At 38.8% G+C, this 21,471-nt stretch overlaps 1 protein-coding gene across 1 annotated transcript; it reads right to left on the reverse strand.

The window, feature by feature from the left end:
- Positions 1-4,946: 4,946 nt before the first annotated feature.
- LOC101900845 (uncharacterized) lies at positions 4,947-20,886 on the reverse strand. Its single transcript, XM_059126824.1, has 3 exons — positions 20,765-20,886; positions 20,425-20,681; positions 4,947-16,958 (listed from the first exon to the last, which is right to left on the reverse strand). The coding sequence occupies exons 1-3, from the start codon at positions 20,767-20,769 to the stop codon at positions 5,053-5,055; spliced, it is 12,168 nt and encodes a 4,055-aa protein (XP_058982807.1). The 5' UTR covers positions 20,770-20,886; the 3' UTR covers positions 4,947-5,052.
- Positions 20,887-21,471: the final 585 nt, after the last annotated feature.

The following is a 21,471-nucleotide window of genomic DNA, read 5'->3' on the forward strand; positions in this document are numbered from 1 at the left end:
TATGAGCAGGATTTTTATTATGGAGGATGTAGTAGTCATGTTTAATTTTAATATTGGGAGCAGTACTCTCAGTGTTGTTGTTTCCATATCATTTAGATAAGGATTATTTATTAGTGGAAAAGCTTTACGCAAGGATTTTTATGGTATAATTCATGGGCTGGCTTTTTAGGTAAAAGAAAGAATCTTGGTTGGCATCTTGTCATAGGATTAGGCATAGGTGATAACTTTTCTATTAAAAATTACTCAGTTAAGTCTACCGAGAGAATTTTCTCTCTTATGTCCAAAAGTTATCGAAAAACATCTTGCAAAAAAAAAAACGGTGTTTCGAGCAATGAATGCGATCTACATTTAGATAGTTGAGAAACGCTCGAATTTCGCATATTTTCCCAAAGTAACAATGCTTTTCGCCTCAAGATTTTGCAATTATTTCAAAACACATTTTAGTTGTGTCTAAATGGTAAATATATTATATAATACACAACTTAAGAATTAATATGCCGCTTACTGAATATTTTATGTAGTAAAATAGTTTAATTTGTTTTAATGGCTGGGGAGCCAACTTTTCTTTTCTTTTTTAATTGGAGTAAAAGTAGAAATAGTTTTAAATAAATTAAGAATCTTTATATTGTAAATAAATTAAGCTCAGGTTATATTATTTAATGCAAGTTGATACACATTATTGGCCTTGGAGGCTTTGTATTACAAATGAATTGAAATAAATAAATAAATAAAATTAAATCAAAATTGACAATTTTTTAGCGAGGAATATATATTTTTAAAGGTGTAAAACAAATTTTAACATTTTATCTAAAAAACACTGTATAGTAAAAAAGAGTAAGATCCAGTATATTATGTAAGAAAGTAGAACTAAAAAAATAAGAAACCTGTATCGACGTTTTGAAAATCTACATTGAAAAGTAAAAAGGGCTACGATCCCCAAGTCAATATCTTCTTCTTCTATATATATAAAAATCAATTGTTGTTTGTTGGTAACGGAATCAGTTGAAAACGGCTGGACCGATTTGCATAATTTTTTGTACAAACGTTCGTCATACCCTGAGTTAGATTTTTAAAGAAAAAAATATTGACCACGCATACTTTTACGCCCACTGTCTTGATTTATCTAAAATCCTTATATTTGCCATATAATGAAGATATCGGTTTGAAAATTATTACACGAGATACTGCTGACTTTGCCTCCAACCCTAGGGATTTATTTGGGGTCCGAAGAACTGACAACGCATACTTCTAATCTATCTATATATATAAAATACGATTGTGTTAGTTGCTACGCTTATAACTCAAAAACCGCTGATCTGATTTTAACGATTCACACAAATTCGAAATTGTTTCTTGGCAGAAAAGGATAAAATAAAAAAAAAAATCGCGTAAAATTGTGAATTTTGAAAATGTTCATTTTGACTTCTGAAGTGTACATTAGTAATGTTTTATTTTGCATGATTTTTTCCATTTTGACTTACTATTTTGGAATGTACATTTGTAGTGTTTTTTTTTTTTTTGAATTCTAATATGATGTGTAGTCTTTTTGGGTAGTATAAAGCGACGACAATTATGGAGTGGCGGACCTGAATAGATTATGTCAAAATAATTTAACGTGGTCAAACCAAAGTTAAAAGATAATTAATTTTTCCAAGCTGCTAAAAAATCAAAAAGACTACTGCATTTCGGGGGAAAATAGAGAGCATTTTTTTCAGTGGAATGAAATTTCAAAATAATAGTAAAGAACAAACTTCGTAAGGACCTTTAAACATTCGCTGTAAAAAACCAGCGAACAAGTTGAAGATTTTTTTCAATTTGTTTATTAGTTACTATGCTTATAACTCAAGAACGTTTTGAAGGATTTTTATAATTCATACAATTTTGGAATGGAATCTTGGCAAAAAAAAAAAAATTAAAATATGCCAATAAAAATAAAAAAGAAAAAATCTTTTTGGGGTGAAATTTTTTCAATTTAAAAACTATACAGAAGTGTACATTGTTTTATTTATTAATTTATTGAATTCTGAATAAATAATATCAAAAAGAAATAGTACGCAATACGATGTTAAATGGCGATCATTCATGTCTGAAATTGGCATTTAGCTTTCAACTCCAGAATCTACATGGTGCTTCAGCTGGAAAATGCGAACACATTTAAACATACAAAAATAAACGACAAAACGTTATGGGGCTCATTTCAAAACGTGCACCTACCTACTTCTTTCACATGACAATAATCCGTCCAATGAGAACTCAATATGCAAAATTCATTGGGACTGCAATCAGTGAAATGCCGAATATGTAAGCGCAAAAAAGGAGAGGGAAAAGGATTTCTACTCTTTCAGAAATTCTTCCTGAACTTTCACGATACCTTAAATCGCTTTTGCAGTTCAAAATATGGGTCGTAACCCCCGCATAAGGATTCAACCCGATTTCAAGTATATCTTACATTTTAACCATATTTTCATACTAATTTCGGCAAATGTTGGTAATTTGGGAAGAAACCATCCTTCCATCCATCCTCCTTCGTCTTTGAATTATACTATGCTAAAAGACGAGCAATTTCAATGACAAATATTACATATTACTTTAAAAACAAGTAAAACAAGTAAGCTAAGGCTACAGTCGAGCGGGGCCGACCGTTGAATACCCTACAACACTATAATAAACGGTACAGTTTATATAGGCGAGATACTCGAAAGAATTCCACAAGATATTGTGACAAATAATAAAAGAAAACCATCAGGTTTCGTTCTCTAATTTTCGAATAATAGCAACATAAACTAATTTGCTCATTTCCAATTTATTGGTAGATGTTGTACGTAAATGGTCATCCTAGATCTGGAACCAATATTTCCCAAAGACCTATAATCTCTCAGAAGTGGCAAAAGATTAACATTTATTATTGGTTTTTGACTGAAACGCATCTATATGAGATACAGACATTTGACTATATTCTTCAACGAAATCAGCGTTAACGAAATAGTCAGAAGTGCGTCTTTCCTGTATTTGTGAATACTCCAAAAAGTCACTGGAATGGACATTTTCGTATTTTGTCTACAAAAGTTTGCAAACTCCTTCAGACATTGAATATTTTTGGATGGCCATCCAAAACTGCTTGGCTTTTGCAATGTCCGGTAACCCCCATTCAAATGTGCGTGAGGACCGGGCGATAATTACGACCTACTGACAATTTTGCAGTTTTTGGTCCATTTGAACCCCTAAATATATGGCGATCATCTCCAAAAAGAGTAGGCGTCTATTCTGACCCTCATCTTATCCCCATGCAAAATTTCGTAAGGCCATAAATGCGATCTGTATATGATATCCTGATATCCTAACTACTTAGTTTTGTTAGCTGTAGAAATATTACCAAATGTTTAATTCAAAATGAAAATATGCCAAAAAAATATGACAAAATTGAAAAAATATGAGAAAATTTTACAAAATCAATATTTTCATCTTTAGAGAGACATTTTTATGCGATTTTTTTAGACGTTTTTTCTTCCCTGCCAAGAGGCCATTCTGAATTAATGAGAACTGTCGAAATCAGTTCAGCCGTTCTCGACATATAAGAGATCTTTCAAGCATATCTTCTTTGATAGACATATATCGCACATATTTTGCTATATATCCGATTTGTTGGATCTTAACATCAATGTGGAGATCAGAAGTAACCTTGTCATGGCTTTGGATTTCGCCGGGATTTAAAATATTCGCGGTTTAATGAAAAATTTTGAATTTTTTCAATAAAAAAGATATGGTCTATTTTACCCGCTAAATATTATCCGATGACGGCAAAATCCGACATTTTTTCAGTATTTGGTGCATATATCCGATATATTTACCATAGACAAATGAAAATATAGACAACGAAATGCTCTCACCGTTTATCTTCGAAAAAAACCGGATCAGCAGATGTCGTCCATATCGTTTCAGGGGTTTGAGTGGGAATTTTGAAGTCACTCAATTCAAAAATGTTAAAAATAATAAAAACTGTAGGATATTTGTCAGCTGAAAATTATTTTATAATAAAAGAAATGTGAAAAGTACGTGATGACATCGAAAAATATGGGAATATTCCAGTGAAATTCTTGAAAAACGATAAAATGTGTTTTCGAAGTCGAGTGGCTTGAACGCGTAAATCAGCATGTTGACTATGCAAAACATGATGAGAGCCATCTGGAAAAAAAAACAAAACTAACTTTTCGTTGTCTATATCTTCATTTGTCTATGTATTTACTATCAGCATCTACGTAACGGTCAGAATTTACCTTTTCGTCTATTTGTGGTTTCTCCGGTATTAAAAATATTTGCGGTTTAATAAAAAATTTGGCCTTTATTGTTTATTACACCCACTAAATGTTACCCGATGACCATCCAAATTGGAAGGTTTCTGCCCAGCCCTAAGCTCTAGCTCCATGCAAACTTCCGCGCCCCAAATATTGTGCGAACATCTCCAAAAGCAATAGGCTTATATTCTGATCAAAACCCCACCTCCATGCAAAATTTCGTGAGGATCGGTCCATAATTGCGACCTGTGGCGTGATTACAAATTAACATGGACAGACGGAAACACGGACGAACAGACATACATAGGTAGATCGACTCAGCTCAGCGAGATATTAAGATCCACATGTACTATGTGGGAAATCAATATTTCGAGGTGTTACATAATTTTTGGTCCAATCAAACTTATAATACTCCCAACACAAAGTGTTGTAGGGTAAAATTATGACAATGAAATGTGATCAAGTTAATAATTTTGAAAAAAAAAATGTAAACATATGATTGCATGACTAAACTTTCTTAATTGTACTATTACTAGTAAAAAGCTTGTGTAGTAAGTAGTAGAAACTGAGAACTGCAGAGATTACTACTTATTGGTTATTCTTCAGTTCATAATTTCAAAACTATTGGGCGCCAAAATAATAATGGACAGCATGTTGTATTGAAACACTATTTCAATTTATTTGCAATTCATATACGTTCCACATTTACACAATTTTACACAAATATACAATTTTTAATATTTACAAAATGTTATTAAGCTTAGCGTCTACATTGCTCTCTCTTCATTGGCTCTCTTTCAAGTGATTGTACAGCACTATAGTTTACAACATTTTGATGTTCTCTTGGTGATTTTGTGGTTCCGATGGTGGGTGTTTCCATAGCACCCTTTTCGAGAGCTTCAAATTCAGCCATATCCGCAGCTTCCATTGAACTCTCTCGTATGTTTATGTCTGCCATGCGGGGTGTAATGGACATATGCATTCGTTGATTTCCTTTACCATCACTTTGTGTTGCGGGAGTTCCTGCATAAGCATACCGTTCTAGAGCTTCAAATTCCGCATCCTCTTCTTTCGAAGCTGCAGATAATGCACAATGTGTGCGTGGTGTTATGGAAACTTGCATTTTTTGTTTTGCCAAGTGTCTGATTAGATTTGCTTTTGATTTTATGTTGTCATGATTAGAGGAGGCAGGCGTTGTCATGGCATTTTTTTCAAACTCTTCAAATTCTCTAAGCTCTGTATTATTGAAAGGATCTGCGGCCATTGAACATGCCATGCGTGGTGTCATATATGTTCGTCTATCTGTTTTAACTGATAATATTAGAGGTGTTAGTCTATCTTGCTTTTCAAGGGCTTCAAATTCGGCCAATTCCTGTGATTCCATGGATTCCTCGGGTATTCTGTGTACTGTACGTGGTGTTATGGACATTTGCATCCGTTCTTTATCAGCATGTGATTCCGCTTCTCTAGCTTTTATTTTCTTCAGATTTTGGCTAAGTGTCATGCGTGCCAAAGGCGTGCCCTGGGAATATTTTTCTAATGCTTCAAACTCGGCCAATGTAGGAGATTCATCTGGTATAGGGCAGGTTACACGTGGTGTAATGGATGTGTTGAATCGTTTATAATCTGACCGTGTCAAAGGTGTTTGTCCACCTTGCTTTTCGAAGGCTTCAAATTCGGCCAATTCCTGTGATTCCATGGACTCATCTCGAATTCTTTGTACTGTACGCGGTGTTATGGACATCTGCATCCGTTCTTTATCAGCATGTGATTCGGCTTCCCTGGCTTTTATTTTCTTAAGATTTTGGCTAAGTGTCATGCGTGCCAAAGGCGTGCCCTGGGAATATTTTTCCAATGCTTCAAACTCGGCCAATGTAGGAGATTCATCTGGTATAGGGCAGGTCATGCGTGGTGTCATAGAAGTTTGCATTCGTTTATAATCTGACCGTGTCAAAGGAGTTTGTCCACCTTGCTTTTCGAGGGCTTCAAATTCGGCCAATTCCTGTGATTCCATGGACTCCTCTGGTATTCTTGGTACTGTACGTGGTGTTATGGACATCTGCATCCGTTCTTTATCAGCATGTGATTCGGCTTCCCTGGCTTTTATTTTCTTCAGATTTTGGCTAAGGGCCATGCGTGCCAAAGGTGTGCCCTGGGAATATTTTTCCAATGCTTCAAACTCGGCCAATGTAGGAGATTCATCTGGTATAGGGCAGGTCATGCGTGGTGCCAACGGTGTTTGCCTTCCTTGCCTTTCGAGAGCTTCAAATTCGGCCAATTCCTGTGATTCCATGGACTCCTCGGGCATTCTGTCCACTGTACGTGGTGTTATGGACATTTGCATTCTTTTGTCTTCGCTGGATTTGGGAATTTTTCGATATGGACTACGATGCATTCTTGACACTGGTGTACTCTCAGCGTATTTTTCTAGGGTTTCAAGCTCGCCCAGAGAATCTTCTTTAATTGAGTGAGGAGTAGAGGACATTTGTAGTCTGTGGCCACGACGTACTTTCTTTATTCCCAGTGGTGTTTGTCTGTGTGAAACAGGAGACCTTGGAATTAATTTGGGTATAGTCGGTGTGATGGATAATTTTCTGCTTGAGCTTAAAGGTGTTTTCTTTTGTTGTTTTCCTTCCCTCATCATTGGGGTTTCTCTTTCGCATTTTTCAAGTGCTTCAAATTCTGCCAGAGAATTATCTGGCATTGCACTTAGATTTGTTCGAGGTGTTAGTGAGATTTGCATTCTTTCTACGGTTGGTACTTGTTCGTTTCCTTTTGAAGATCTTGGAATTGCTTGTGCTTTGATGCGAGTCTTGGGTAGATAGTGAGGTGTACTCCCTGTGGTAGGTGTTTCTCTTTCACATTTTTCAAGAGCTTCAAATTCGGCTAAGGAATCTTCAGGTATTGCTGTGACAGCGCGAGGAGTAAAGGAAATTTGCATCCTTTTATCAACTGAACGCAAAGGTGTTCTTTTTATTGAAACGGGTATTTCCTGGGCAAATTTTTGCCTTGTTGGAGGTGAAATCAGCTGTGGAGAATCTAGCCAGCCGGAGCTCTGTAAATGAGATAACATCGTTATATCTCGACTCATATTAGTTGGCATTGAAATGTCGTCTATATCAACCACGGATTTGTCCGGCAAATACGCACATCGCTCTGGAGAAGAGGGTCTATATAATTCGGGAGGCATTGATATGTCTCCAATTGCAGCTTCTGAAATATCTTGCAGACGAGTCTGTTGTAAATGCGATACCATTTTCTCGTCTCTGGACATATCAGCTGGCATTGAAATATCGCCTATATCCATCACGGATTTATTCGGTAAAAGGGCATTCCGCTGTGGGGACGAAAAGCTATATAATTCAGGAGGCATTGATACATCTTTTAGAGCAGGTTCGGATATGTCATGCAAGCGGGATCTTTGTAAATGCGATAATATTCTTCCGTCCCTGGTCATATCAGCTGGCATTGAAATATCGCCTATATCCAAATCAGATTTATCTGGAAAATATGCACATCGAGAAGGAGAAGAAAAACTATATAACTCAGGAGGCATTGAGATGTCTCCAATATTAGCTTCTGAGATATCTTGCGAATGGGACTGTTGTAAATGCGATAATATTCTTCCATCTCTGCTCATATCCGCTGGCATTGAAATATCGCCTATATCAACCTCAGATTTATTCGGTAAATAGGCATTCCGCTGTGGAGATGAGAAGCTGTATAATTCAGGAGGCATTGATATATCTTTTAGAGCGGGTTCGGATATGTCGTGCAAGTGGGACCTTCCATCTCTGCTCATATCCGCTGGCATTGAAATATCGCCTATATCAACCTCAGATTTATTCGGTAAATAGGCATTCCGCTGTGGAGAGGAGAAGCTGTATAACTCAGGTGGCATCGATATATCTTTTAGAGCGGGTTCGGATATGTCGTGCAAGTGGGACCTTCCATCTCTGCTCATATCCGCTGGCATTGAAATATCGCCTATATCAACCTCAGATTTATTCGGTAAATAGGCATTCCGCTGTGGAGATGAAAAACTGTATAACTCAGGTGGCATCGATATATCTTTTAGAGCGGGTTCGGATATGTCGTGCAAGTGGGACCTTCCATCTCTGCTCATATCCGCTGGCATTGAAATATCGCCTATATCAACCTCAGATTTATTCGGTAAATAGGCATTCCGCTGTGGAGAGGAGAAGCTGTATAACTCAGGTGGCATCGATATATCTTTTAGAGCGGGTTCGGATATGTCGTGCAAGTGGGACCTTCCATCTCTGCTCATATCCGCTGGCATTGAAATATCGCCTATATCAACCACCTCAGATTTATTCGATAAATAAGCATTCCGCTGTGGAGAGGAGAAGCTATATAATTCAGGTGGCATTGATGTGTCGCCTAGAGCAGGTTCTGATACATTAAGCAAACGGGATCTTTGTAGATGCGTTACCATTCTCCTATCGCCTACATCCAACCTCGACTTGTCGGGTACATATTCACATCGTGGAGGTGATGAAAAGCTATATAATTCGGGTGGCATTGATATGTCTCCAATTGCAGCTTCTGTGATATCTTGTAGACGGGACTGTTGTAAATGCGATACCATTCTATCGTCTCTGGTCATATCAGCTGGCATTGAAATATCGCCTATATCAACCTCTGATTTATCCGCTAAATATGCATGTTGCTGAGAAGGAGAAAAACTATATAGTTCGGAGGGCATTGATATGTTTTCAATAGCAGCTTCTGAGATATCTTGCGGATGGGGAATTTGCGATAGCATTCTTTCATCCCTGCTCATTTCCACTGGCATGGAAATATCGCCTATATCCAACTCTGATCTATCTGGTAAATAGGCATCTCGCTGTGGAGAAGAAATACTATATAATTCAGGAGGCATAGATATGTCTCCCAGGGCAGGTTCGGATATATTATGAATTCGAAAGTTTTGCAATTGTGAATACATTCTTAAATCTCTTCTCATATCCGCTGGCATGGAAATATCGCCAATATCCAGCTCAGATTTGTCTACGACATGGGCATCCTGTTGGGCACAAGAAGAACTATAAAGTCCGCTAGGCATTGATATGTCGCCAATTGCAGCTTCTGAGAAATCTGGTGTTTTTCCTCCAACTATGCTCAAATCAGCTGGCATTGAAATATCGCCAATATCTACCTCTGATTTTGCCATACGATGGATATGATGCTGTGGCGAATCATAACTAAATAATTCTCTAGGCATTGATGCATCTCTAAGGTCAGGTTGGGATACGTCTACAATGGTTTGTTGGATATTTTCCTCTCTTAAACGGTCATAGACCTGTTGACGTATTTCTGCAATCAAACGCGATGGGGTTGGTTGTGGGGAGTATTGCTCGTGGCTTTTGTTAAGAAAACTTGGCTCTTCCAGATCAATGAGAGCACTTAAATCCCGTAATTCTTTAAATCGACTTGCATCTAATTTCCATGCTTCTCCAGCTTTTACCCATGGACTTTCCAAGGTTATAGGTTCATAGGGAATTTCATCAATTTTAGGTGTTTTGGGTTCTATGCGATCCTCAGTTGCTTCTTTAGAAGTCTTTGCTGCCCATTCCTTCAGTTTCTTCAAACGAGTTTTGGGTGTTTCCTCGTAAATTTCTTTTGCCTTGGGGCACACCAAAGATGCCTCCTCTGATTGTACTATGGAATCTTCCGTTTGTCGTAATTGCCCTTGCTTCCTCATTTCAGCAACTTTTGTCATCAGCTTGGCAAAGTGGAGCTCATCTGCAGATTTTGTTGCAGTTTTTACATTAAGGGCAGCAGTGGTATTTTTCAGTCCCGCCAACTGCCTGGCTTTGGCAACCTGTTCAACATAATCATCAGGTAATGGTGGCGCTTCCAGGGTATAATCTTCCGTTTGGGGGGATGTGAGACCCCTACATTGTTTTGGTGTCTCAACAAACATTTCAGGAAGCGAAACATTCAGTACACGTTCCGGAGATTTTCTTGCCTTTCTTAAATCATCGGTCATCTTTGTAGGAGGAGTTTTTGGCAAATCTGGCAGAGTTATCTGCAGTAAGTCTTCGTCGGGAACATTTTGCGGTAGTGGCAGCGCTTTCGGTGGTGTTCTCAATTCTATAAGTTGGCCCATTGGTACTTCAGGTCTTGGCGGTCTACTTTGAACTTTTTTGCGTATTCTTTCGATTAGGTCTCTGGGCTTGGGTGGCGCTTCGATGGGAGATACGGGTGTAATGTCAAGGAAACTTGGTTCATCGACAGCTTCTAGGGGTTCCGCCTCTATTGGTGTATCAAAGCCTATAAACTTTTTGGTTTCCTTAGTTTGTGAGATTATGTTGCCCAGAGAATCTGTGGCTGTGGTAATATGTTCGCTAGTTTCTTGCAATTCTCCATTCACTATTTCAGAAGTTTCTCGCATCATCTCCTTAATGGTGTCAGGACCCTTCTTGGTGATTTGTGTTGTTGCTTTTTCACTAAGCGTTACTCTCTTCGGAGTGGTGGGTGAATGCCTGAGCAAAATGGGGCTATAAGGCTTTATTGGTAATTCATTAAGTTGCGGTGTTTGTGGGGCAATAGGTGTAGCTTGTTTTTGGGCCAAAAGCTGTTTGAAACGTTCTTGAGGTGGCAAAGGTGTGCCCAGTTGTTGTTGCTCCATTTTTGTTATTAAGTCTTGGATTTCCAATGCCGGTGTGTCTTTTAACTTTGCCGCGGGCATTGGTCGTACGGGACATTCTATTTGTTCGAGCTTTTCAAATTCAGCCATTTCATCAAAAGTTTCATCCCGACCATCTTGCACCAATTTTGGAGTTAACATTACACCTTGTATGGGCTCTTCGCCGACAATAGCTTCCCTTTGACTTTCTTCTGCCGCACGAGGACACACTTCTTTCATGTGTTGCAGAAAAGCCAGTTGATCCATTGTTGGTTTTGTAGTCACCTTGAATCCGGGTTTCTGTTTCAATTTTTCCATACGGAATTTTAGTTTTTCGTGTTCAGTCATAGCTTCAAAGGCAGCAGCCTCGGCCTCAACTTTGGCCTTTTCTGCTGCAATTTTTGCTGCAATTTCGGGATTTAGTGCAGCTGTGGTATTTTTGAGGCCAGCCAACTTTCGAGCGTGAGCCACAGCAGCCAAATAATCTGCAGGTAGTGGTGGCAACTCCTCAGGGTATTCCATAGATTTGTCTTCTTTCTTGTCGGCTTTTTGTCCGGTTGTTTTTTTCTTTTGGCCAAGTTTTTTCCTTAACTCAGTTTTTCTGGTTTTCAAAGGGGCTTTCGATAAAAGTGGCCTAATTTTAGGCGCTGCTTTTTCAGCCTCTTTTTGTTTCTGTTGTAATTTGTACATTTCCTGGGCTTTCTTAACCATGGCCACATATTCTTTGGGGTAATTATGTGGAAATATTTGGCCAATAGTCGTTTTCGGAGTCGCTGGCTTAGTTTCCGTAACTTGACTCGGCAGAGACTCAGGTTCTGGGATTGTAATGGGTGTTTTTCTAGCCTCCACCGGAGTGGCTGCAGGTGGTTCACCAAAAACATATGGTAAGGAATGTCTGGGTGTTGTTGGCCTCTTGGGAGTTCCGGTTTTTGGAGTCTGAGCAAAAGATGGAGCACTGAGTTCAAGTAACTCCTCCTCCGGTAGGTTATCAGGAAACTTAGTATGAGGCGGTGGTGGAACTATGGTCTCTTCCATTTGTTCTTCTCGCAGACGCTGTTGTACTTGTTGCCTGATTCTGGCAATAAGTTCCGCTGGTTTTGGTGGTGGCGTTAATGGTTTATCAAAAGAGACATCCCTAAATGTGGGCAAATCCTCATATTCGATATCATCCAAAGGCATGTCTTCAAGTTGGGCGAATTGCTTTCCAAAATGCAGAGGTTGGTCGGGACTTTGAAGATTGACCAAAGGTACATTACGTTCTATTGTTTTCATTGCCAAAGTAACACTAGACCTATCCCCAGATGGTGGACCACTTGGACTTGATAAAGTAATGGGACTATAATGAGTTAGTGCAATTGGTGTTGGAGAACCTTTGGGTGTTTTTATTTCGCTGGATAAAATCTGTTTAGCTTGAGCTTCTTTGATTCTGCGAAAACGTTCCTTAGCACTTAAGGGTGTTGAAATAATTAGATCTTCAAATGGTTTTATCCTCCTTGGCTGTGGTTCCTTTGGATGTTGTTGAACAAATTCTCCAATTAGTTGTTGATAAAATTCTGGATCGTGTCTTGGTTCAGTCATTTCATCCATTAAATTTCTCTTTTTGACTCTACGGTAGCCTGCGATTCCCTTAGGAGTTTCTCTGGTCTTGGCATATGCATTGGCTACTTGTTTTTTGTAGTCATCGGCATCTAACTGTCTTTCAAGGGCCTCAAATTCGTCTAGGGATGCATCCTTGGGACATGCTGCCATTTGCTTTTCTAGGGCCTCAAATTCCTCAAGGGAAGTATCTTTGGGGCAGGTTGCTAATTGTCTCTCCAAAGCTTCAAATTCATCCAATGAGGTATCTATGGGGCATGCTGCCATTTGCCTTTCCAAAGCTTCAAATTCATCCAAAGAAGTGTCTTTAGGATAGGCTGCCATTTGCCTTTCTAAAGCTTCAAATTCATCCAAAGAAGTGTCTTTAGGATAGGCTGCCATTTGCCTTTGTAAAGCTTCAAATTCTTTCAATGATGTATCTGTGACACCCACTACAGTTTTGCCCTCTTCGGAAGCCAGTAATTGCCTTTCCAAGTCTTCAAATTGTTTTAGGGACGTGTACTGTTTATCTGTACTTTCCATGGGTTTTCGTGCCAATGCTTCTGTTGCTTCTGGTGATAACATTGGACAGACAGGCCTTTCTCTCATTTCTTCTTGCGTTTCAGATTCTATTGCTTCTATTTCCGGCAAATTAGCACGTATGGCCTCAATCATACCTAAAACTTCAGCAGACGGTTGTAGTTTTCGTTTCTCGGGAATATTTCTTAGTTTCTCCATTCTCTTTTGAATCTGTCCAAAGGCACTTAGCTTTTCAAATTCTGCCAATTCTGCTTCATCTGCAGCCTTTTGTTCAGCAATTTTTGCTGCCAATGCGGGATTAAGTAATGCTGTAGTATTTTTTAAACCTGCCAGTTGCCGGGCCCTTGCCACCGCAGCAACGTAATCAGCTGGTAGTGGAGGGGGTTCTGCGGGATATTCATCAGGCGGGATTTCTTTGGGCGGTTTCTTTTTGGGAGGCAGTTTTTCTTTGGATACTTTGGGTTTTTTACTTAACGGTTTCTTGGTAGGAGCAGCCGCAGGAGGTTGTTTTGCTGCCAACGCAGCCCCCTCGGCTTCCTTTTGTTTTTGTAGTTGGTATAAAGCTCTGGACAGTTTCACCATTCCAACATAGTCTTTGGGATCTTTAGGGTATGGTGGTATAATAATGGTTTCTTTCTTGGGTTCCACAACGGGCGTTAATACTTTGACAGGACATATGGGTTTTTGAGGTTTTTCGGGGGAAACGTGTGGGGATTTAATCCTCTGTGGACTGTCAGGAAATAGATATGGTAAGGAAACATCCGCTGGTTGTTGTAGGTGTGGACTTGTAGGCATTTGCTTTATGGGTGAAACTAAATCCATTTGCGGCATATCAATGTCAAATATGTCTTCATCTGGCAAATCTGTGGGCATTGGAATTTTCATGGGACTTTCCATGGGCCTTGGAACATGGATTGGTAGTGTCATTTCAAGTTTTTTTTGAACCTGTTGTCGAATTTTCTCTATTAACTCCGAGGGTGTTCGTATTGTTGGATCCGTAGCTGGTGGTGCCGAAATGGGCATTTGTTTTATGGGTGAAATAAAATCCATTTGCGGCATATCGATTTCAAATATATCTTCATCAGGTAAATCTGTGGGCATTGGAATTTTCAGAGGACTTTCCATTGGTCTTGGGAAGGGGGTTGGCTGTGCCATTTGAAGTCTTTGTTGAGCCTGTTGTCGAATTTTCTCTATTAACTCTGAGGGTCCTGGTAATACTGAATCCCTATCTGGTGGCGCCTGCATTGTATCCGAAATATCAAGAAAAACTGGAACCCCTATGGCGTCGATATTCTCAACATCTTCCTCTTGACGGGATTTTATATTTCCGAATGCATCAGTTTTTGTTGTAATTTTCTTAGTCGTTGTATGCACCTCACCCTTATCGATAATGGATGTTTCCAGAATTTCCTCGTGAATTCTCTCTTCCAACCCACTTTGGTCATCAATTCTAGTTGTAACTGTTTCCCTGAGGGTTTCTTTCGTTCTAGGTCTCTCCGGACTATCCAAGGTTATGGGAGTATACTGAAATGGTTGGACTTCCTCATATTCTTCAATTGACTTTATAGGCGATTTAGAAATGGCTTTAGACTCCGCTTGCTTCTTAAGATGTTCCAATCTCAAACGCATTTCATGCGGCCTCAGTGGTGAGAAGCTTATTAAATCTCCTTGGGCAAAGCTCTCTTCTTTAATGGGCGTCATGGGTTGAATTTGCTCCACAGCTCTTTGGTATTGTTTAGAAAAAACCTCATCGCCGGTTTTAAGTTTTCGCGGCATAGGTTTCCATTTTCCCTGGCCAGGAGGTTTTGGTATTTCGGGTTTGGGTAAAGATTCCCTTATTGCCTCCAGAGTTGCCAAGGTATCTATGGAAGGCCTAAGCGTGGATAATTTTCCTCTTTTTTCCCGTATACGAGCAATACGTTTCTTCATCCTTTCGACGGGAGGCAAAGCTGCTTCGGCTGCTTGTTCGGCTTCTTTTTGAGCTCTTAAAGCTGCCAACCTAGCTGCCCTTTGAGGATTCAAAAGGGCAGATCTATTTTTATAGCCTGCCAATAGTCTGGCCCGGGCCACGGCTTCAACATAGCCCGGAGGATATTCACCCGGTGGATATATTTTTTGTGGAGACTCTGTTTGGCTTTTCTTTTTCACTGGGCGTTTCTTGGGTGCGGGAGCTCTTTTTGGTATCGTGGATTTTATTTCAGGCTTTTTCTCGGATTTAACTTCAACCTGCGCCTTGGCTTTAGCTGCCTCTCTGGCCCTGAGTTTATGTATGAGCTGGGCTCTCTTTACCATAGCTTTATAATCTTTGGGATGTATGGGATCTGTGGGTATAACAATTGGCGATTCTGGACTTGTCTCTTTGGCCTTTGGCGGGCATGATGCAACTGTTTCTAATTTTTGGGAAGTTATAGGTTTTGCTGGCGGTGGAGTAGATTTAAAGATATTTGGAAGTGAAGAGTCTAAATTTATAGTACGATCAACCTCCGTGGCCTTTTGTTCATCTTCAACTCCCTCTGAGGCAGAACCAACAAACATATTTCGAAATTTATCCACCACCGCCCCAACCACAGAAGTTAAGAATCCTGCCGATGATTTATCTTGCTCTTGACTAGACAAATCCAAGGGATAATCAGGTTGTAGTGCTTCTGGTACAGATATAGATAAGTCATCTAGATCTGGCGATGTTACATCATCCAATCTCGGTTCATCGACAAAGCTATCTTGTAGACAGACTTCAGCTGGCATTGAAATGTTAACCAAGGACATATCATGATCTTCTTCCAAATCGAAATCTGCCAATAAATTAGGGGATAACAAGTATTCTGGTACCTTCGGTGTTGCAAGGGACATTGGGATGCAAATATCTTGCCGTTTGGGAGTTTTCTCTCTTAACGGCGATTCGGGAATTGGACCGAGATTTTGAGACAATTCAGCCAATTCCCAATCGGCTATATTTTGTATTTCGTTTAAATCAACATCAACTTCCAATGAGTCCGTTTCCACCCCATGCTCTTCTTCTGGGTGTTGCAATCTTTGGGCTTTGGCTAATGCATCTTGTTGCCTCAGTAAATCATAATATCGAATTATAGGTGGTAACTCAAAAGCGGGACTTGCTGGTGGTTTAGGGGAATCCAAAAGTTGACGCTGTAAATGTTCGATACGTTCCACCAATGAATGACCAATCTCAGAACCTGGCTCTGCGGCATCTCTGGGACATTGTAGAGGTTGGGCCTCATATAATTGCTCCAACGTTTCAAATTCGTCTAACTGATCCTGTACAGAAGTTGACAATAATGCTGGCGTTCTTGTAGGAGTTTCAGCCTTTTTTGCATTTGCCGCAGCACGTATAGCTTCCATCCTCCTTATAATTCCTTCATATGTGGGTAGAGGAGACGGAGATGCCATTTTCTCCGGAAGAGTTTTGACTCCTGGTGGTGTACTTCGTTTTGGTAGTAGTTTGGGATTACTTGTTTTGAGGCCAGCCAATTGGCGTGCTAGCAAAATTGCTGCCGCATCTTCCGGATCAATATAATCGGGAGGATGTTGAACGGGACGTTGTTTAGGTTGTCCTTTGGAGGACACGACTTTTTTCTTTGAAACACTTTTTGGCACCTCCTCTATAGTTGCCTGAACTTTTTTAGTGACAGGTGATTTTGTCTTGGGGCTACTGGGTTCCATTGTCATAGGCGTTCTTGCACCGGTAACCACCGGACTAGGAAAGACACACATTAATTCATCAAATGAAGCATTTTCCGGTGGTTCGTAGAAAGAAGGTTCTTCAAATTCTTCGAGTAATTCTTCGGGTAAATTTTCAATGCGACGACGACCTCTGATGCCATGCGAAGGTTCTCGAAGAGGAGTTTTGGCAAGTTGATTATCTATTTGATCATTATAGTCGTCTATTGTAAAAGAATAGAACGATAGCAAGAATGACTTAAGGGAGAACAAGTAAAGAAGCAGCTAAGTTCGGCCGGGCCGAACTTTTAATACCCTCCACCATTTGAAAGAAACTTGAAATTAAAGAAAAAAATCTGAAAACTTCCACTTAATTGAAACCCGTTATATGAGAACTGTACAAAGACATCAACCCTTTTGTCATATGCTGCAGTACCCATTACGAACTTCAACTTGCTGAAATCATCAAAATACCGACTATCGGGAGGTACCGTCATATGGGGGTTATACGAAGACGTGGACCTGCATACAAAAACTTTTGTCATAGGCTGTAGTACCCATTACGAACTTCATATACGAATTTTGAAATAATTTTTCAGCAGGTACCGTTAAATTTGGGCTATACGAAAACGTGGAACGACATGGACCATTTACGAACTTAACCTGCCTACTGGTAAACTATGCATGTATGCAACATTTTAGCCTTCTACCTCAATACGTTCGAAAGATAGCGTGATTACAAGCGACAGGCGGACATCGCTAGATCGTCTTAGAATTTTACGCTGGTCCACAATATATATACTTTGTAGGACTATTATGAATATATCGAGGAGTTACAAACGGAATGACAAAGCTAATATACCCAATCAATCGCCTCAAGCAAGCGCTTCGCCGGCAATGGGCCAAAATACGTCAGAGCAAAATTCGGGCAGCGTGTGACGGTTTCATTGGCCGTTTGAAGGCCATAATTCGTGCCAAAGGTGATCAATTCGTACAAATCTAAACCTATTCTAAAATTTGATAGTATTTCCGACATTTTTGCTTTCATTTAAAAAATTAAAAACAAAAGTAAAAATTATGGCGTTTGACTTTGTAGCAGTTTTTTCATCTACTTTGTGGGGTCTAAAATGTATATTTCGAGGGGTGTAACAAACGGAATGACAAATTTGGTATTGGGTGAAGAAATAAGACTGGAAACGCGAAATTTTTTTAAGATTTGTAGGATACAAAAATCTCATCTAAGTGCTTCAGACCTTATCTCACTTGATAGTATTTTTTTAGAATCTACGCAGATTCATTCATTCTATTCTAATGAACCCATTCGCAAAGCCTGAACATTGAGAATCATATTGGAGCGATAAGCTAATTTAAATAGGTAAGACATTTTCTTGGACGTCTTAAAGATCATTATGGAGGCTCTCAATTTCTATAGTTCCTTCATATTTCATATTAGCCTTGAATGAGAATATCCGCTGATATTTTATGGGGAGGTATATTCGTCTGGTCTGATCTGTTTTTTTCTCTTCTTGATTTTTATAGGGTCTTCAATTGAAAGACCAAATAATAAGCTAATTATATTTTCTTAGAATACAAATAAACATCCCTTCTTCTGTAGAAGTCCAACAGGTGTTATAGAAAACCAAAAGATAATTTCTTAGAAAACCTATTGGTCTTGAAGAGACCAAGAGTTCTTCTTCATTCAAAAGAGAAGAAAACCTAAACCTTCATTCAAAAGCCCATTATTTTTATTCCCTCAGCCATATGGCTAGAGAGGGTATATATCATTTGATACGATAAAACGTGCCTTATCCGCAATAACAGTTTTAGACCTTGGGTCTCTTTGGACCAAATTCATTTCAAGACATTTGGAGTCGACCTGGCGATGTCCGTCCGTCTGTCTGTCTGGTTGGTGCGCACGATAACTCTCGAAGGGAGTAACCGATTTGGTCCAAACTTATTTTTGTCAAACTTAGATCGAGTTCGGAGATGGGCAATATCGTTCCATTCCTTCTGGTGAAGAATTACAACTCCTATAAAATGAGATGTAAGAGTCGGATTGTCTTCAAATCTCACACATCCCAATATTTTTATCAATCCAAGGTCTGGTGTTAAGATGGATTACATCGGTTCGCTCCTTCTGGTACCTCTCCCACAAAAGGTCGAAATATTAAAAAAATATATTTTCGCAATAATCCGATTGTGCTCCAACTTTGCAAATCCTAATATTTGCATCAGTTCTAGGTCAGGTGCAAAAATGGATAGTATCGGTCCACTCCAAGAAGTGCCTCCCCCATAAAGGGTAAACATTTTTAATAATAATAATAACTCTTATAAAATGTGATGTAAGAATCCGATTGTCTTAATGTTTCACACATCCCAATCTTTTTATAAACCCAATATTTGGTGTAAAGATGGAATATATCGGTCCACTCCTCCCCCACAAAAGGTCGAAATTTGGAATATCCATTAAGCTCATAAAACGCGAAAATAACGTCCGATTCCATTTAGAATATTTTTTATCAACACAGGATCTGTTATAAAAACGGTAGAGATCGGAACATTCCTTCTGGTACCTCCCCCATAAAGAATCAAAGACTTGAATAACCAAAACGTTTATAAAATCCCAAATCCCATCAGGATCTCTTTATATTTCACACATCTCATTATTTCCAAAAGATCTGCTGTGAAGATGGGATATATCGGACCACTTCTTCCGGTAACTCCCCCACAAAGGATCAAAATTTTGAATATTTATGAAGCTCATAAAAAGCGAAATCAACATCCGATTCCATTCCAAACTTGGTACATCTCAATATATCCATCAACACAATATCTGTTATAAAGATGGTAGAGATCGGACCATTTCTTTTGATACTTGCCCCACATAGGGTTGAAACGGGTTCAAACAAAACGCTCGAAGAAGGCGAAATAAGCATTCAACTCTCTTCAAATTTCACACGTACAAACATTTTTGATAACACAAGGTCTGTTGTGAAGATTATATATACCTGCGAACCCCTTCTGGTACCTCACCCACAAAAGGTCACAATTTTCAATACTTTTCAATACCATGTATCTGTCATAAATTGTGAAACAACTCAGCGATTCTTTACAACTTGCTATATCTAAATAAATGTCTCTCAACAACAAACCTGAGATGAAAATGGAAATTTATGATTTCCCATAAATTGGATATAAATGTTCGATTTTCTTGTAATTTTGCCCATATCAATTTTTATATATATTAGATGTTGCATGAAAAATGTAATACTTCGGTCGACTATATCTTGTACGTCACGCACATTTCAACATTTTCTAGAAATTATCGCATATCTCATATAAAGTGAAGAAAGTTACAAATATAGTCCAAACCTGGCACATCGCAATATTCTTATATCATATTTATTTAGTCCCGATGCGAAAAATATTGGTCCATTCCTTCCGATCCTACTCCATAGAGGGCCAACAATTTGACTGATAGAACATTGGTTGAGGGTATACATCTGTCGACTAAGCCGACTGATATTCTTTAACTTGTTTTTTATAAAAAAAAAAAACAATATTTCTCTTCAATGAAGACTAATAGGTTTTCACATGGAAGGCCCATATGATTTGTTATAGAAAACTAATAGGAACAACAAATCTGATAATAGGTCAATTCATGGGCAACGATTTTTCTAAACTACTTACAAAAATGTTCCTCGGGTCTGGTTAATATGTCTTCGGTGTGGGCATTATAACGACCCAATGCATAAGACGGCGTATGGACCAAAGTACCAGGACTTGGCATATAACGAAATGGTTCTGGAGAACTTGGCACATGCTGCGGACTACATGATTGATTTCTTGTCGGCGACCGATTTGGCGATTTACCAGGTATATACCGTGGTGGTTTCGATGGTTTATGACGCATGCCTCGATCCAAAGATGAACATCGTTCTCCTGCACTGCATATGTTTGTGAAATAGGTTAAAAATGGATTATACAAAGAGTTTAAATGGTTAGTTTTTTAATGTCAATTTTATCTTACCTCATTTCTTGAAGAGATCAAACGCGTTGGACTTAATATTTATGTATATTTTTTTTAACTTATGATTTTGTGCGAAATTCCAAAAAAATAATTAAATATATTTAAATATGATTGATTTTGCAACTTTTCTAAAAGTTTTTATTTTCAATTTTTATTTTTTGAAACATGCTACGAAAAAACGTTTTATGTGATTTTTATAGCACAGTTTTTCAAAGTATATATGTCGACAAGTATGTAACCATGTAAAGAATATGACTACACCATACACGCGTGTAAAATGTGGTCCATAAGAGACAAGAACTAGTCCAAAACATACCCAAATGCATTGAAAAACCTAACCGATTAATTATTACGAGATCCTAGGGCTGGACCATATAACTCTGCTTTGGATTAAATCAAAGTTATTTCAAAACTACTACCTACCTCATTATTCATCATCAGGGTTTTGCCTGCAAAAACTACGACTTCATGTGCAACAGATCCAACACGAACACTTGCTTGTTACATAACATCACTAGGAAATCTTTCTGGACAATGACATGGACCAAGCTGCTGCTATGGATCACGTAGTCCAGAATTATTTGTAGTATTTAACTCAAACGCCGGCCATGGTGATTGTATGGGCTGCCATAACATCCGATGGTCGCTCTCCGCTCGTATTAATCGACCGTGGCATCAGAATAAATGCCGAATATTATTATATAAGT

The sequence above is a fragment of the Musca domestica genome, unplaced genomic scaffold (genome assembly GCF_030504385.1).
Source record: "Musca domestica strain aabys unplaced genomic scaffold, Musca_domestica.polishedcontigs.V.1.1 4, whole genome shotgun sequence".
NCBI classification, from domain to species: domain Eukaryota; kingdom Metazoa; phylum Arthropoda; class Insecta; order Diptera; family Muscidae; genus Musca; species Musca domestica.